The sequence below is a fragment of the Antennarius striatus genome, chromosome 16 (assembly GCF_040054535.1).
Source record: "Antennarius striatus isolate MH-2024 chromosome 16, ASM4005453v1, whole genome shotgun sequence".
NCBI classification, from domain to species: Eukaryota; Metazoa; Chordata; class Actinopteri; order Lophiiformes; family Antennariidae; genus Antennarius; species Antennarius striatus.
In genome coordinates, this window is record NC_090791.1 from 19,217,367 (window position 1) to 19,236,146 (window position 18,780).

Below are 18,780 nucleotides of genomic sequence, written 5' to 3' on the forward strand. Positions count from 1 at the left end.
TTTCATTAAGGTACTCATTGAAAGCGTAGTAAAAGTGTGGCTCTGTAGTGATGATTTGTCATAGATTTTCAATTGCAACTCACTTTTTACTCACTTTATTATTATTGTTTTGTTTTATTTTATTATTTGGAATATTTTTTTGAAATGATTGGTTTTTTTTGTTAGATGTGACTCTGGCAGCCAACTTAATTTCAGAGCCCCAAAATGATCAATACCTTGTCAATAGGTGTTCATCTGGTGAATGTCCCTCTATCTGTTCATTACTCGATATGTAGAAACAAAGCAAAAAAACAACCAAATAATTGGAAATAGTGAACATCATGATATTAACATTTTGCAGAAATCAGTGACTTTGATGTGACACTAGTGACTACGCCAGCACTTGACACACATACTGTACATACTGTATCTGTGGGCAGAAGAAAATGTGTGTGTTGTAGTTCCATCTGGTGTCAGAGGGCTCAAAGCCACTGACCTGATGACCGCTAAACATCTGCTGCTTCTGCTGCCAGGTGACGCTAAAGGACATGGAGCACAGTAAGAAAACCCTGGAGGAGGAGCTGCAAAAGACCTCAGAGGTGAGTGTGGAGACAGCTACAGATCAAGGACATTTTTTAATTCAGCCGAATCTCATTTGGACTTACAGATGAATTTTGCGATGTTGTTTACAGAAGGCGTGCTTGACAGTGGAGGAGAACAATCGTCTGAAGAATCGTCTGCAGGAAGCAGAAGCTGAAGTAGGCCAGCGACAAGCCAGCAGCGCAGAGCAGGACTACGAGGAGGTCATTCAGCTGCTTGAGGCTGAAATCAAAGATCTGAAGAACCAGCTGACCAGCAAGAGGCAACCTCGAGGAGTGGAGGCTACCAGGGTGAGCATTCGGGTTTCTGAGGCAATGTGACTGTAGTGACTGGGAGGTGGTGCAGTTACTTATCAGAAGGTCCACGGCTCCTGCGTCGAGTGTCAGAGTGTCATTGAGGAAGATAGTGAACCCAGATCTGCTCCCAGGGTCCATCCATTTGGTGTGACAGAGTGATTTAGTGCATGGTTACCACTCGTGGGCAGAGGGTGGTCTGTTCCACGGTAGTCTCCATCATCCCTTTTCATGGTTAGTCAGGCTGGAAAGGTGATATAAACATGGATCAACTTACTAGGTTATTATTACTGGTAGCACAGGTGTGTATTGAACAGACAGTTAATACACACCTGATTGGAGGATGGCATTCTTATCGGTTAAATCGACCAATAATGACTAACTCTACATCACCCACCATGCTTATAGTGTTTTAACAAGTAAGAACAGCCTCTTTCTGTGGATAATTCAAATATCTGAAGTCTCAGTCTTTTTTAGAATTTGCTGTAGCTGGATGCCTTTATCCTACATCACATGCAGTCAGTAGGTCAACAACACAGCGACTGTGTATTAGTACGAGTCAGGCCCAAAACACCCAAGCAATGCTTTTTCTCCTCCATCAAAAGACGGATGCCCCACAGCACCACCTTCTTACTGATATACGTCAAACCAGCTGAGTTCTCTTTGTGTTCGCCAGCTGCCTGCTTTATATTGATATCCTCCTACTCAAAGGCTTACTGCCTCACTACCTGTGGCTTATAATCCTCTGGCTGTGCATAGTCACACACTTCTATAAATCAGCTGTGGGAAGCAGTATCCAGTGACAAAGATGATGAGAGAAAAACAGACATAAATATTGCAAGTATTTGCAAGCCAGTGAGCCTCCTCTTCTAAGGACTAGAATAAATGACAAACTTTTTCATTGTACAGGGAAACCCTGTTTCTTTACTGTGCACATGACAATAAACACTTTGAACCCTTAAATTCTTGAAATGAATCAGCTGAAAGGTTCATCTTCAGGAGGACCTGAGGTCTTGCTTCCTGGTACAGAATGTATTCACAGGATTAAAGGATCAATGAAGCACAGTCCCAGCCATAAATGTCTACAAAAGGAAATCCATACATTTTGACAGGCAGGTCCTGTTGTTGTCTCCATTGTTTTGCTAGGAAGAGGTTCAGGAGCTGAACAGGAGGCTGACATCCATCGACTGCCAGCTGAGGAAGTCAGAGCTGAGCAGGAAACACCTGGAGATCTCCAACAAGAAGCTGCTGGGCTTCGCCCAGGTATGACTGAAACAGACAGCTGTCTGTCTGTTCGTGTTAAGATCCAAACCAAAGTTGTCATCTTGTTGAGATAAAGGATAAGGTGAAATGTTATATTCTTTTAGTTGTTAAATAAACAACATGTCTCGAGCCAACACATAGTATGTGTATGCAAAGTTGATCTGAGCATAGAGATGAATACTCCACTGACGACAGCCACAACAAATCTTAAATGTCCTCACTGCAGTTTGAAGAAGGGACAGATCAGTGGCAGATGTCTGATGGGATGTTTTGGATTCTCTTCCTGTATTTGCAGTTTGATGAAAGCAATCAATAATCTAATAACCCTGTGGGATTGACAGCAGATGAAACTGACTCAGTTTATAATCCATGCAGACACAAACAGTTTACCCAATTATATTCACTAGATTTAACAGACAATGTGAAGTCAATCTGCCCCCCAGTGGCCTAAAGTCACACTGCAGATATCTGAAAGGTCTATTTATGACCGTCTAACACATTATTCTGAGATTCTATTTTTATCTTGGTGCACTGGCGTCGCGCCCGGAGTTTGCCCCGCCTCACGCCCTATGCCAGCTGGGATAGGCTCCGGCTGGCATAGGATTTCCCAGTTAACTCAGACTAAAATGACTAGTTATACCAGAAAGATATTCAAAAGTACCTTTGCTCGTAAGTGAGATTCTAGGATGAAAAAAATATGCAGCAGGACTTTTAAAAGATTTAAACATTTCTTTAGGAGAAAACATCAGAAAGACAGAATTAGAATATGATAAAAATGCTGTTCTGTCTCAATCATTGATTGAACGAGATCACACAAATAACCAGACAGTACAGTACTTAGTGCAAACATCCACTGCTGAGCACAACCTAATGATATGAAAATAGTCTCCACACTAACATTAATCTTGATGTGTTGCTATAATGTACAAAAAAAACAGGAAACAGATTTCCTCAAGACAATATAGATAATTTATTTAAAATTAAGGTATATAGAATGTTTGATTTGTGATTCAGATATTGGCTTTTAGGTAAACATAGCCTTCCTGGTGTCACGTCTAAGAGCTGACATCTGGACTGTTTCCTGTCCCTCTGTCTTCAGAACGTCCACAAAGTGCTGACAACACCGAGCCTGCTTGGAGGAGAGGGAGGGTACGAGAACCAAACGTCATCTGCTCAGTATCGCACCGTCAGTCTGCTGTAAACACTCCTGTGTGTGTGTGTGTGTGTGTGTGTCTGTGTATGTGTGTATGTGTGTGTGTGTGTCAGAAGCAACAGGTCGTCTCCAGCCACCGACAGCCCCCACACCCCCTCTCCACTTGACACTGCCTTCCAACTGGCTGTGGAGGCCAAAGAGCTGATGGCAGGAGTCACTGCTGATGACAGAGGTACAGAGTGGAACACGCCCGACGTGTCTGAACCCCCCAAACAAGGGTTTTCACATTGAGCATGACGTGAAACAGGCTTAAAGTTGGTTGGGACTGAGTGTTTGATCCAAACCTGACTGAGAGGTTCACACCTCACTCAACTGAAAGCGCTGGAATGAATGCACCTCAAGTGGTTTGACCCGTTGTGTCATCAATATTAATCAAGTAAAATATTGATCATTTTAAACCGTGAATGGTAAAATCATTCGAACCACAACACACATTAAGAATTATTAGTAGAGGAGAATTACAGTAGAGACTAAACTGACTGAATACTAGAGTGAAAGTTTGTTTTTGGTTCAGGGAAAGCCCTGCAACCTGCCCAAAGTCACATGCAATAGGCTCCACCCCCTGCATTTCCACACAAGATAAAATATTATGGAAAGTTGTTTGACAGATTTTGAGAAAAAAACTGGATTATGTGAGATTCATCCAGCAACGCATAATAAAATAGACAAATGGAACAATTTCTTCTATCAGTTTTATTTTTATTCCCTCCACACGGGGTCACCTTCTCTATCTGGACGCACCTTCATCACATTTACAACATCAGCAACAACATCCGAAAAAAAGCGCTGACTTTATTAAACTTGATTGATTGATTGATAGACGTCCATCTAAATGTAACAGGGACTAGACGTCCATCTAGATGTAACAGGGACTAGACGTCCATCTAGATGTAACAGGGACTAGACGTCCATCTAAATGTAACAGGGACTAGACGTCCATCTAGATGTAACAGGGACTAGACGTCCATCTAGATGTAACAGAGACTAGACGTCCATCTAGATGTAACAGGGACTAGACGTCCATCTAAATGTAACAGGGACTAGACGTCCATCTAGATGTAACAGGGACTAGACGTCCATCTAGATGTAACAGGGACTAGACGTCCATCTAGATGTAAAAGGAACTAGACGACCATCTAAATATAACAGGGACTAGACGTCCATCTGGATGTAACAAGGACTAGATGTCCATCTGGATGTAACAGGGACTAGATGTCCATCTGGATGCAACAGGGACTAGACCTTCACACCTGAACTTAACCAATTTGTTAAATCTTATCAAATTCTGTTGAGTTCGGTAATATTACAAAGATTTTTTTAAACATTTTTAGAAATATTTGAGATTGTTCACCTCCTGGCCCCAAAAAAGTCCACAGCTGATCTGACTGTTGGGCAGATAAGACTCTACAGAGGAATGGTGGGGGCGTCTGACCACCGGCTCAAAGAGTGTCACCTTGAAACACGTGTCAGGGCTCAGAGAAGGAATGAAAGGATCTGGAGGGGTGTTGGTGCTGCTGCTACATGAGACCATCATGTCAGAGTGACTTTGAAGGTCCTACTCCTGCCACAGTAGAGCACAGATGATGTGGATCAGACAGAGTGCATTTATTTCAATTTAGATTTGTTTCCTTCGTTGTTTTTCTTTGACTTTTGCTTTTGTGGACTGGTGGAAAGTTACTGCTGACAAATGATTGTTATCTGTGCTGCTTCAGAGGGCGTGTTGGAGAAGTCATCAGTCCCAGATGTCAGCCCTCCTCATCTGTGAGGGACAAAGAGCCAGGGAGGATCATGAGAGGACCCGGGTCAAGCTGAAGAGGCTGAAGCCATAATGGACGATAACATCCTCTACAAAAACAGGACATTCAGTCCTGCTCAGTCACATCACTACTCAGTCTACAGCGGCACCAAGCCTGCTCACACACACCGACTAGTGTCCATCCGACTAGTTTCCATCCGACTAGTGTCCATCCAACTAGTCTCCATCCGACTAATTTCCATCCGACTAGCGTCCATCAGACAAGCGTCCATCTGTCTAGTGTCCATCCGACTAGTATCCATCCGACCAGTGTCCATCTGACAGTCAGAAGGGGGAGGGATACAACCTAGTTGGTCCAACAAACTCATCAGTACCATCAGAACGTCTCCAGGAGACGTACTCTGCCAAACAGGATGTCTGCTGGAGTTCACTTCCTGTTCCTCTGAAAGGTGGCGCTGGAGGACCTGCATGGACCGGTCACCACCAGAACCACACAGCCTGTTCAGACCGCGTACCAACAACACAACAACACAACACGACCCCAGCGGCTCACACCCAGTGCATCCCTAACATTCTCTGATTTTACATAAAGACACAAGTCATCAAGAATTTCTAACAGAACAATTTTGTTTCTAAATGGGTTTTGAATTGTGTTCTCTACGTATGACAGAAACTGTGCCGATGGTGTTTCTCTGTATTTGTAAAATATGAGGTACAATTTACCTCTTTTCATGAATTTAAATGGTGAAATCATTTAGGACAGAGTTCAAACAGGAGCACTTTTGTAAAGCTCATTTATGAAATTTAGTCCATTCGTTTCAAACCATCCATCCATCCATCCATCCATCCATCCATCCATCCATCCATCCACACTGTAGCAGCAGAGGTCCAACTTTTTCATGAATCATGGATTCACTGCCATTAAACTACAAATATGATAAATCCTGTTTGAAGTAAAGGCAGTGAAGGAATGGAACACTTTTCCTCTGAACAACAGCGATGCTGCAGCAAACTGACAGGGAAGCAATCTGTTGTATTTAATCCTAATTTTAAGAGATGACTCGCACCAGTTAGAACTAACTGTAGTTTCTCCTGAACTCTAAACATGGGACTCTGAGGGATGCTGGAATGTTGTTAGTGCAGCGGGGACACATTAAAACTCTCTGCTTCTGGACTTCCTAAGTCAGTGAGCAGGAACATACCAATGCTTACCGAGACCTGGAGCTTTTGTGGCCCCTGGCTGCAGGAGGCCCTTCAGTGGAGCCACAGGACAGTCACTGTTAACCGAATACATTATCCACGTGTCTCGGGTCACAAACCTGCACGTGGAGCCCTCAGGTGTGATGGGGTCCAGTTCATACCGGGTCTACAGGCTCAGACTGCATGTCAAGGAGAACTTGTTTGCCTGTACGAGGAGGAAACAGCGCTGCTCTGTTCCTCCTGTGTTATAACTTGTCGCCATCTTCCTCCGTCACGTTACCCGTTACCTCTGCCACTGAGGAAATGTCGAGCAAACAATAGAACAAGAAACTCTTTTCTTACATCTTGTTTACTGTCCTCTTACATTTCTTCATGGAAAATAGAATGATGTCATCACAGCTGTTGGGCAGCGTTTGTCATCTCTGCTTCATCTCACTGCATGGTTCATACTGATATGTCCCTACATCCAGTCACAGCTCCTGCTATGTAAACCTGTGTTTAGTAGTAATACATGTAGGCAGATGTCAGTCATAGGATTCATGTGGAACATCACTTTATTACATGGTAATTACTGACGTCCTGTTCTTCAACCAGAAAGCATCTTTGGTGTGGCCTCATGTCTTTCTGTTAGTGTTTTATAATAAAGGAATAACAGATGATCGTGTTTGTGGCTTATGTCTTTATTTATTTTTTTTAGCATAATCAAAAATAAGCAGGCTGTTGACAAGACCCTTCACCCTTCAGACCAATAGAGACAGCTCTCACACACACTCCTATTGACGTGTGTGAACAGCCACATCACAACTCTTCTCTTTTTTCTGTGACATTAAAATTCAGGGATCCTTGAGATACTCTCCAGCGACGGGAGGAGGTTCCTGACCTGAACACACACAGCGTGACGCTCGTGTCGTACTACTAACAGTTTAGGTTCCAAAAACATAAACTTCTCACCGAACTTTATGATCACAAAACTTCCTGAATAATAAATGACTGAAAATAACAAACAGCAAAAACACTGAGCCATTCTAAAAATTAAAACCACAAGTGAGTCGACAGCGCATGTTAGCATTCAACCACTTCCTGGCTAACAAATTTTACACAACATGATGACCACAGAGCTTCTAATCCATCAATAACCTTCTGATGAACTGGATGGAGACTAGCTCCAGCCCTCAGTCACGGCTGCTATGTGAATGAGATCTACACAGAGGGGCTTCAGAGGTCACCTCAGGAGAGTCGGGCCCCCCCACTGGTGATGATGGCTTCAGACGCATCTCTGTTCCACATGGTTCCATCTGAGATCAATAAGATCCCATATATCAATAAACATATAGTGTAATCCCCTGGCCCCGATCCTCCAGTCAGTCTCTTTGAATCCCTCCAGACGACGTGACCCCAGGACCGGAGGAAGGTTCTGTCTGTGGGTGTGAGGTCCCGTCTCCAGGGTGGTGTCCGTTAGAACAGAACAGGACACGATGTGGGACTAGAAGGTTCTCTGGAAAGTGACAAGGGAGAGCCCACGCCATGGAGAGTGGACTCGTAGGAGCTTGGCGTCATCCCGACAATGCCATCAGTCTTCGGCGTGTCTCCACAGAGGAAGTCATCCTCTTCATCCTGCGAGACCTGACCCACAAAAACCACCACAAGCACAACAATATTTAACAGTTCATCATAAAGTCTTAAAGAACCGATGATCTCCTGATCTTCATTCTCAAACTGGTGAACACGATGAAAAGTCAGCTAAATATTTGTTAAGACAAATTCTATCTGATTATTACTGATCACCTGTCTGTCACCTCACCTGTTGAGCTGCTTTAGTGGGAAACAGTTCTGGGTCCGCCAGCTCCTCCCACACCTGGTACAAAGGTTCAATCAGCTGACCGGACCTGGGGGGGAGGTGGGGGTGAGGTGGGAGATACAGACTTTAAAGAGGAGGACTTTCTGCTGACACTACAATTAAGAGTGATTTGCTATCTGCTTCTTCTTCTCTTTCTTCCTGAGGATGGTGGTTTGGTGACAGAATGATCCGTTTATTTCTCATCAGTTACAGTTTAAATTTGTGATCTTTATTGGGTTTAAACGTCTTGTTGACTTCATCTTCAGTTAATCAGAGCGATGTCTACGGTTCGCTAGACGTGTAACTGTCAGATCATCCACCCCTACTTCTGACGGACAACACCTACAACCGATCCATCGTACTTCTTCAGAGACTATCCTCCAGCTCTGACCTGAAGGCTGAGAGTCAGACACATTTCATGAGGTGTAGGTGTACCAGTGTACCTTTTAAGCAGGTAGGGGTCGAAGGGGAAGAAGCTGTCCAGAGGGTTGGTGACCGTGGTCACGCAGTCCCCTCCTGTCGAGCTGCGAACCACCGGCAGCACCTGGCGGTTGTTCCTCTCTATGATGGTGTAGCAGAACACCACCTGATACTTCCTGCAACAAACAAACACAGGCGCTGCTGTGGATACGGGGGGGTGGAGCAGAGCGGCGACGGATCTGACGCTTCATGCAGTGATCCCATCTCAGTGTCGGGTAGAGTTAACCAGTGGAAGACTGGTACTGTCAGGGCTCTGCTCCACCTTCAGGGCGGGGGACCCCAACACCCCGATTTAACGCATTCTCTCCTCCACATCTGTCTGTGAGTCACTTTTGACACTTGTCAAGAAGGTCTGGGTCACGTGACTATCTTCTAAAAGGGGCCGCTGACAGTGACAGAATATATTATCGCTAAATTTTAACTCCCAGGGTAGCAAAACTAACAAAAAACAAACGTCTTTGGAAAGTTTCTTTAACGGAGAGTAAAAACGCCAACGAGGAGACAGAAGAAGAACCAATGACTTTAAAGAAAAGAAAGCTGCTAGATAACTATTTTTATACTGGTCTATCATTTTATTTATTTTATTTTGTTGCATTTATTCGCCACACCTTAAAGAAAAATAAAGTGAAAATATTGTCTGAAATTAAACCAGTCCATTGAAGTAAGACAGGTCGTGGACGGTCGGGGGGTGCGGGTGTGGAAATTCAGTTGAGTTCAGAAATTCAGTTCACTAAAAACCCTGCAGTGGTCAATCGTTCATCCCTTCTGTCTTCTGAAGGACGCAGCGCTGAAACACACCTGATAACGCTTGAAATGTAAAGAGAAGTTATATTTACAATGGAACAGTGTTTATTATCAACGGTTCTACTTCTGACCTTTGTGTATTCATAATTTCCAGAAAGTCGTGACCCTTGCCCCTTTTTGCCTGTGAACACCAGAGCTTTTCAAATAAGGTTCCTAACAGGTAGTTTTGGGGGTGTCCACGGCTCTCCTGTTTCTGGGTTTCAAACGAGTCATGTAGGAAAAACATTCTGCCTATCAGCGATCAAACACAGACGGGGGGGGGGTACCTGGTGATGGCAGCAAACATGCTGGTGACTGCGGGCAGGCAGACTTTGAGGGGGTTCAGCTGACACGTGACCACCCGCTGCAGGTTGAGACTCTGCAGGTACTCCAAGCCTGAGCAGCAGACACACAGAGAAGAAACAGTCAGTCAGTGGACACCCTGATCTGGTGGGGTTCCTGCCATGGTCTCCATTTTGAAGGCAGATCTCACAAACATGTTTGGTTTGATTTGTTCCAGTTAAGTAAAAATTAACCTAAGAATTTTTGAGCTGACCAGGAGCTTGTGGTGTGTGTAGGTCCTCAATCAGCCAGGTCATGGTTCTCCAAAGCTGTTTAAATCAATCCACTGGACTATAAGAATGTTTTTTTTTAATGTTTCATCTCTCATCCAAGAGGCTTCTTCAGTTCTGATGGTGGCCGGTCTTGTCCCAGCTGGTTCTGGTATGTGGACGACACATGGGTCAAGATGAAAATCCATGAGGTGCAACTTCTCACTGAACACATCAACTCAGTGGACAGCAACATCAAGTTCACCAGAGAGGATGTAAAGGACAACAGTTTGCCCTTTTTGGATTGCGAGGTCGGCATAAAAGGTGACAGAAGTCTGTATGTTGGGGTATATAGGAAACCAACACACACGGACCAGTACCTGCTTTTTGACTCTCACCACCCACTGAAGCACAAGCTGGACCCTGGACCTGTCATCAGGACCCTGCAGGACAGGGCTGATAAGCTACCAACCAGTGCCCAAGACCAGGTGAAAGAACACCAACACCTGAAAGGGGCACTGAAAACCTGTGGATGTCCTGACTGGACCTTCGTGAAAGCTCACACAAGATCCAGATCCAGAAAGCAAGAGAGCAAGCGTAATGGTACAGTGATCCGTACGTGTCTGGAGTGTCTGAAAAGCTGAGGAGGATCTTTAACAAACACAAGGTCCCTGTGTATTTAAGCCGGGTAACACCCTCCGACAAAGACTGGTCCACCCAAAAGACCCCACACCACACAGTCAGAAGAGCAATCTGGTGTATGCAGTTAAATGCAGCGAGGAATGCTCAGATGTCTACATGGGGGAAACCAAACAACCACTGCACAGACGCATGGCTCAACACAGAAGAGCCAACACATCAGGACAGGACTCAGCAGTCTGCCCCCCCCCTCAAGGAAGAGGGACACTCATTTCAGGACACCAATGTGCAGATCTTGGACAGGGAAGACATCACCATTCACCTGTTGACCATCAGGTCCTTTTGAAACTCCCAAAAAGAACGTCTCGGCAGATTAACCCAGGTGATGAGTCTCATGCTAATGACATCATTATTATACAAAGGCTCAGTGAAACTCGCTTTTCAACGACCCCCCTTTGACACCCCCTGGTACCCCCATCAATCCATCGCTGAGGAGCCAGACGGGTTTCAACTACAGTCTTTGGAATGTGAATAGCATTGACCACACCCCACAGAGTTAGTAGGCTGGGACAAGACCCCCACCATCAGAACTGAAGAAGCCTCTTGGATGAGAGACGAAACGTCTTCAGGAAACTGTCTTAAAGTCCAGTGGATCGATTCAAACAGCTTTGGACAAGGAGCTTGAATCATTCTTCCAATCAAAACATTCTAAAATCAACAAACCATTATAATACAGTATTATAATAATTTCTTATCAGTTCATTTATACTTTAACATTAAATGAACTAATATGCTTAGATATAGGTAAATACAGGTTACCGACGTAAGCCGAGGTTTACCCGTACTTTAAATGACACCTTTTGTCTTACATTATACAGCAGGCCTTTGGGTTAAATCTAGAATCACACTTTTTGTCACTTGTCCGCACTTAATTTGCTGGAACTGAACAACCTGTGTGTTGACCTGCATCTGGAGTGTGTTCCAGAAGAGCCAGACTTGGTCCAGCATGACAAGCTCACCCAGGACGGAGGCTAAAGCCGGGTATGAACAGGTCCTCAGAGGTGGTCCTGTCACCCCGGTAACAGGGCTTCTTCATCTAACACTCACCTTTCTTCATGTTGCCCTCAAGCATGGCTCTATGTCTGAAGATGAGCGTGTAGAAGACAGCCTGGCAGGCGCTGTAGAACGGTCCATGCAGGCGGATGTCACAGCAGGCCTGTCTGCTGTCGCTGTCCTGGCCGTCGATGTAGCCGTGGATCCAGGGAAGCAGCAGGTCCAGACAGGCCCGCACCGTGCTGCAAAAGGGGTGAACGTTTGAACGGGGTCACCTAGAAATAAGGTCCTCCCTCCCCCAAGCTGCCCGTGTGTTTCACCAGGAGGAACTCACGGCAAAGGGATGAACTTTGCTCGGGCCAGGAAGCTTCCCAGATATCCAGCAGCAGCCTGGCGGAGGATAGCAGGCTGAGAGGGACTCTGTAGGAGCTTCCACTGGTGGTCCAGGAAGGCTTCAGCCAGGGCCTGAAACAGAGGAGGACACCAAAATATTCATTCAAATGAATGGAAAAAAAAACAAATGAAGGAAACCTCATCGCATCTGCTGACACACACACACACACACACACACACACACACACACACACACACACACACACACACACACACAGCGTGGAGGAACTGACCAGTCTGAAGCTGCACAGGTAAAAGAGGACGAACTGGACGTGGCAAGACGCGTGTGTGGGCAGAATGAGCTTGTCAAACACACACAGCAGATCTCGGTATAAATCCTTCGTCCGTTCAACATGTAGAGAACCTCAAACAGAAGAATTACAGAGCATGTGGATTACAGACAGAAATATCAACTACAAGGATGAAGAAATGTTGAACTTTAAGAGGCTCCCACTGGGTTAACGTGAATCATCTGGTGAGACCAGATTGTAGAAACTAACAGTGAAACTAAAACATATGTTTGATGATGAATGTGAGAACATTTCCACAGAGAGAGAGAACCCAAGAGACTGGGACTAAACAGCTGAGTTTCCTTATCAATGAGTCTGATCAGGAAAAAAGGCTTCAGTTTGTATGGAGCATAAAGGCTGGACTCTGATGAGTCCGTGTCTGTGGTCCAGAGCAGGGGAGGTTAGGTCAGATTCAGGTCAAGGGTCGGGTTGAGGTTCCTGAACCTTACTGAGAATCAGGGATTTGCGGGAGAAGATGTTAGACAATGGCCCGATGGTTCAATCATCTATACAAAATGTAAACACACACACACACAGTTCTAAGGGGCTTTCAGTTACCATTGAAGAAGCAGATGTCTTTGACGTAAGCCATCAGAACTGTCATGAGGGCATCAAGTCTCTCGGCCACTGGGTGGGCCATCAGTTCCATCCGGGGGGGCGGGGCTTCTATGTCCTCATCCTGACAAACACACACAGGCAGAGGCCGTAAAGACAGACGGTAACAAGGCAGTCAGAGACTGAAACATCTCACGACATCGTCACATTTTTGTGCCTCTGGCTTCCTGAAAATGTTGCTTTTTGTTTTGTGATTATAGAGTTAGGGTTAGGGTTTCCGAGATGTGTACCTAAAAAAGTATAAAAGTGAAAATTTGACCTTGACCTCGTTTTTCAAGGTGATGGTTGTGATCTAATTTTCATCCCCTTACCTCCCTGAATAAAATGCCTTTTGTTTCGTCTTTCTATCCTATCCAGTTCCTGAGATGTGAAAAAATGTACATAAGTTGAAATTTGACCTTGACCTAGTTTTTTTCAAGGTCGAGGTCTTCATCTCATTTTCATCGCCTTGGCCGCCCGAGTAATGTGCTTTTGTATATCTGTTCATAGTATTTAAAAACGATGATCAATTATTACATTTGATGCTTAACACTATTAACTTAGAATTATTCTATATGATGTGAAGGAATGTTTGTTTATTATAATAATGTTTGTCTGTTGATGATATACCTCTAACTAACATTTACTCAAAGATTTAGTTAGACCTGGTCTGGTCTGGTTTTTCGATTGACCCAGTTTTAAAGCTGGTGACACTGACAGGACAAATCTGTTATTATAAATACAGAAACATGTAGAAACAGCACATTAATGTGGTTGTGTGAGGAGCTTTGTTTTGCAGGATTAGTGAAAGCGTGCACTTGTTCTGAATGGAGGAACTACCGGTACGTAATGTGTGTTTGCTTTAAAGTCACAAGGAAATGTTTAAATATCAGTCTGGAATGCCGCTTAATACCATGTCAAAGAGTCCTTCCTCAGTCTGCTCCTCTGCGTTCTCCTCTGCCTCCTCGATGTCTGACCGGGATGCACTCACCTGAAATAAACCAAACTGTTACTGACACAATTTATTGAGTGTAGCTTCACTGAATCCCACCACTATAAGTGTCTCCTTTCACTCAGAGCTCACTCTGGCTTAGCAGCACCGTTATTTCTCATAATGACCATTAAAACACATTTTCTTTATCTTAGCTTGAGCATAAGAATATAAAGTTTAATAAAAGATTATGAGTGTGGACATCCACTCCTGACGAGGTCACACCATGAACGGTCACCAATATAAATACATTAGTAGAGTCCATTAATCCTAATAAGAAGTTTTAACAGAACAAACTTATTATTCCTTTTATTTATTTATTTCTAGTGGATCCAGAATCTGCTGTACATGAAACACGGGAGTTTGTTTGGATCTGTTGTCCTTACATAGAATAGTTAGAACCGACTTACATCAAGTCTGAGCATCTTTCCAACAATCAGCTCGAGTATGTCTCGTCGGATGGATGGGATGTAAATGGTCACCCTCAGAAGGTTGTGAGTGTAACACTCCTGTAGAGAAACCAGCTCTCAATTATCAAAAACACACTACAGTTTGCATTGGGGGGGGGGGGGTGTCAGTCCACCAGGTCTTAGGATTTAGGTAAAATTTTTATGTTAAAAGTTTGATCAGTCAGTCAGAGTTATCTTGTGAGTTTAAACTGTTTTCAACATAATTTTAAAGAAAAAAAGAAATGAATGCATAGAAATAATGAAAGATTGTAATAAAATGTTTAAGTTTAATCTATAAGTTTTAAAAATCACCACTGTAATTATCTTGCACTGTAAAATTCTATTTTTTGACAATAAAAAAAAGGGCTGGAAGGTACAAGATCTACTAGGGAACAAACAGTTCAGAGAGTGAACTTCTCCAAGTTCACACAGTCAAACAGTCCAGGTTCACACGGTGAAACATTCCAGGTTCACACAGTCAAACAGTCCAGGTTCACACGGTGAAACATTCCAGGTTCACACAGTGAAACAGTCCAGGTTCACACAGTGAAACAGTCCAGGTTCACACGGTGAAACATTCCAGGTTCACACAGTGAAACAGTCCAGGTTCACACAGTGAAACAGTCCAGGTTCACACAGCGAAAAAGTCCAGGTTCACACAGCGAAACAGTCCAGGTTCACACAGCGAAACAGTCCAAGTTCACACGGCGAAACAGTCCAAGTTCACACGGTGAAACAGTCCAGGTTCACACAGTGAAACAGTCCAGGTTCACACAGTGAAACAGTCCAGGTTCACACAGTGAAACAGTCCAGGTTCACACAGTGAAACAGTCCAGGTTCACACAGTGAAACAGTCCAGGTTCACACAGTGAAACAGTCCAGGTTCACACAGTGAAACAGTCCAGGTTCACACAGTGAAACAGTCCAGGTTAACACAGTGAAACAGTCCAGGTTAACACAGTGAAACAGTCCAGATTCACACAGTGAAACAGTCCAGGTTCACACAGTGAAACAGTCCAGGCTCACACAGTGAAACAGTCCAGGTTCACACAGTGAAACAGTCCAGGTTCACACAGTGAAACAGTCCAGGTTCACACAGTGAAACAGTCCAAGTTCACGCGGTGAAACAGTCCAGGTTCACACAGTGAAACAGTTTGGGGTAAAGCAGCCATCGTCCCAATAATTCCCGTGGCACCATGAGGTGAAATGACTTGTCTAGGTCACACCCTAAATACTTACCCAACTTGGGCACTAGGTGTTAAAATGATAAGTATTTGCGGTTGGATATTTGTGCTGACACCTGTGTGAGCTGTGAGCACGTCTCTTACCAGTGTTCTGGAGGATTTCTGTATGAAGGGGAAGTTGTCTTTCAAAATGGGCAACAGAAAGATACTCGTGCTGAAAGAAAAGAAAAACCTTTAGGAGTATATTACATAACATGCAGTGTACACATACAGTAAGTACATCCTCCTCTGTCTGTCCCTGGGATATACTGTAAATGAATGGAGTGACAGAACAGCTGAAGAAGAAAATATGAAGATTCAAATGCCCATTTAGACAGGTCTTCACAAATTCAAAAACTCTATTTTGCAGTCAGACTTTGCAGTGGTGATTAGGGTCGGTGGCCCACAGAGGAGCCCCCAGATGGGTGTGGACGGTTCAAATACTTAAAACTAAAAGGGCAACACAGAAAAACAGTTCTGCTCAAAAAACCATCTGCAAATAATAAAGACACAGAACAATAAGACATGTGACCTGACTGTTGTCTAAAAGCAGCAAAGCTGTACTGATCAGAAATCTGGTCTGTTGAATAAAAGTATTTGTGAGGAGACATTCAGAGGTGATTTTCACTCCTTGCTCTCCAGGAATAAATGTCAGATCGTACATTTGGTGACTTCAAATGGCAAAAAACAGTAAACAGAACTGCCTGAATAAGAGATGACTTACGATGGAACGTATCTGGTGATGAGCTGTAAAGCCTGGTGACACTGATTAAAGTTTCTGGGAAAGTCTGAAAGAATCAAAGTTCATTTCTTTTAGCTGATTTAAACAACAACACAAGGATGATTGTTTCACATGTCTGAAGCTACAAATTTGTCACACACATCTGACAAGTCCCCTCTCAGGAAGCAGCCCAACACCAACTCCACATCTTTATTCAACATAAATCATGCAAAATCCAGCATTCCTGAATAAGAGTGATGACACATACTCTCATCTTCATCATCTGAATCCGAGACATCGACTCCTCCAGCAGAGATGGTCACTCTCTCTAAAATCAAGAACAAAGAGTCACTGAAACACACTGTGGTAAACACACTAATGGTGAAACACTGAGGGATGAGAACTAATAACCAACAAACATCCCCAGCAGTCAGAGGAACCTACTGGGGGTAAAGTAGGAGACCGTCATCTGGAGGCAGGCAACCAAATACACCGTTTGTGCTGAGACCAGGTTACCGAGGAAAGACAAGTACTCCTCCACCACAGGCTGACTCCGGCCCACCCATGGAAACCTCTGGGAACACACACACACACACACACACACACACACACACACACACACACACACAGTGTGTGAACACAAACACTAGCATCAGTTGCGATAGAAGTGATTTGAGTAAAAGCGACACCAACATGAAATCCATGCTGTCGAACGTGTGAATAGATTCCAGAGTGTTTCCACATCTATTTTATTGTGATAACATTTTCATTATTGGGGTTCTGAAAACAAAAGGTATAAAATCAATACTGGGTGAAAGGGATTAATGAGAAAAGTTGTTTTTTTGTTACTGTTCAGCGAGTGTTATTGAATTATAAATGTTTACAAGTGTATTAATCCAGATCACTGGATTACATCTATTGTTGCTATGACAACACAGTCAAGTCGTGACAGTTCTAACTAGGCAGTCACAGATTGCAACATCCCGCAACACCCTAGAATTCAAAATTTTACCCTGACCTACTTGCATGTGTCAAAGATCAAAGCTAGTCCTCTGACCTACTGTGATTGATCAAAGCACTAGCTTTGATCTATGGTCTTACTCACACTGGTCTTCTCCCTTGTCTTTCTATCTGTACAAAAGTGTACAAAAGTTGAAATTTGACCTTGACCTAGTTTTCTCACGGTCAATGTCATCATCTCATTTTTATCCCCTTTGCTGCCTGAGTGATGTGCTCTTTGTTTCCTCCTTCTATCCTCAGCTGCTTCCTGTCTCCTCACCAACACGGTGTGGATGAGCTGGTCGTGGTCCTTGGTCAGCTGGGTCACACTGCCACGGAGCTCCTGCAGCCAGCGGATGATCTGCGCGTCCTGGAGAGACAGGAGGAGACAGGAGACAGGAGGAGACAGGAGACAGGAGACAGGGGGAGACAGGAGACAGGGGGAGACAGGGGGAGACAGGAGACAGGGGGAGACAGGAGACAGGGGGAGACAGGGGGAGACAGGAGACAGGGGGAGACAGTAGACAGGGGGAGACAGGAGACAGGGGGGAGACAGGAGGAGACAGGGGGAGACAGGAGACAGGGGGAGACAGGAGGAGGCAGGAGACAGGAGGAGACAGGAGACAGGGGGAGACAGTAGACAGGGGGAGACAGGAGGAGACAGGAGACAGGGGGAGACAGTAGACAGGGGGAGACAGGAGGAGACAGGAGACAGGGGGAGACAGGAGGAGACAGGGGGAGACAGGAGGAGACAGGGGGAGACAGGAGGAGGCAGGAGACAGGAGGAGACAGGTCTTAGTGAGCAGCACCGGGACCAGCAGGTCTCCGCTCCAGCTCTCCTCTACCTTCATGCCTTCGTCAGCCAGCTGATGTCGGAGCAGCTCGTAGTCGCTCAGGTCCCCCTGGAGAACAGCACACCGTTAACACGCGTCCCTGATGGAGGGGAACGCTCCCATAACGACACCAACCTGTTTGTATTTAGCTAAAGTTTCTGCCACGCTTCCTCCAAAGCGAACCGTCTTCACGGGAGCTGCGTTCAAGAAGTCCCGGGCGTCCGGCTCCATGTTTCAGGAAAGAACGTTTCGCTACGGACTCGGAAACAAAACCTTCTGTTTTCTCCTTAAAGTCATTCCCAGAAAAAATAAGAAAACGATTTGTAACACTTTCACCCAATTTTACAAAATGCATCAACAACTGTGAACTAAAGGGCCGACTGCATGTGTGCGCCACACTTCAGACATGGCAGCGTGTTTACGGAAGTAGCTACCGGTTAGCGGTGCCGCAGTCAAAGTCTTCCGCTGAGCTCTTTAGGCAAGTAGAAACGTTCCTACAAGGAACCTGACGGTCCGCTTTAGTCAGAGGAATGGAGCATGATAGACATGAAACACAGGGGTTCACACACACACACACACACACACACACACACACACACACACACACACACACACACACACACACACACACACACACACA

At 44.7% G+C, this 18,780-nt stretch overlaps 2 protein-coding genes across 4 annotated transcripts in view; one reads left to right on the plus strand and one right to left on the minus strand.

Moving 5' to 3' along the window:
- Positions 1 to 6,014, plus strand: part of si:dkeyp-72e1.9 (syntaxin-binding protein 4) — a 70,685-nt gene extending 64,671 nt beyond the window's left edge. For all 3 annotated transcript variants that reach the window (XM_068336862.1, XM_068336864.1, XM_068336863.1), the window contains exons 16-21: positions 513 to 578; positions 672 to 869; positions 2,019 to 2,135; positions 3,235 to 3,284; positions 3,402 to 3,520; positions 5,061 to 6,014. In XM_068336862.1, the coding sequence (XP_068192963.1) occupies positions 513 to 578; positions 672 to 869; positions 2,019 to 2,135; positions 3,235 to 3,284; positions 3,402 to 3,520; positions 5,061 to 5,113 (603 nt within the window). In that variant the 3' untranslated portion in view covers positions 5,114 to 6,014. The remainder of the gene's footprint in view (positions 1 to 512; positions 579 to 671; positions 870 to 2,018; positions 2,136 to 3,234; positions 3,285 to 3,401; positions 3,521 to 5,060) is intronic.
- Positions 6,015 to 6,968: 954 nt separating this feature from the next.
- On the minus strand, positions 6,969 to 18,565 carry rrn3 (RRN3 homolog, RNA polymerase I transcription factor). Its single transcript, XM_068336865.1, has 17 exons — positions 18,276 to 18,565; positions 18,153 to 18,209; positions 17,588 to 17,677; positions 16,753 to 16,882; positions 16,577 to 16,636; positions 16,312 to 16,375; positions 15,693 to 15,762; positions 14,326 to 14,424; positions 13,838 to 13,915; positions 12,889 to 13,009; positions 12,274 to 12,404; positions 11,982 to 12,112; positions 11,702 to 11,889; positions 9,692 to 9,800; positions 8,585 to 8,737; positions 8,106 to 8,190; positions 6,969 to 7,927 (listed from the first exon to the last, which is right to left on the minus strand). The coding sequence occupies exons 1-17, from the start codon at positions 18,369 to 18,371 to the stop codon at positions 7,760 to 7,762; spliced, it is 1,830 nt and encodes a 609-aa protein (XP_068192966.1). The 5' UTR covers positions 18,372 to 18,565; the 3' UTR covers positions 6,969 to 7,759.
- Positions 18,566 to 18,780: the final 215 nt, after the last annotated feature.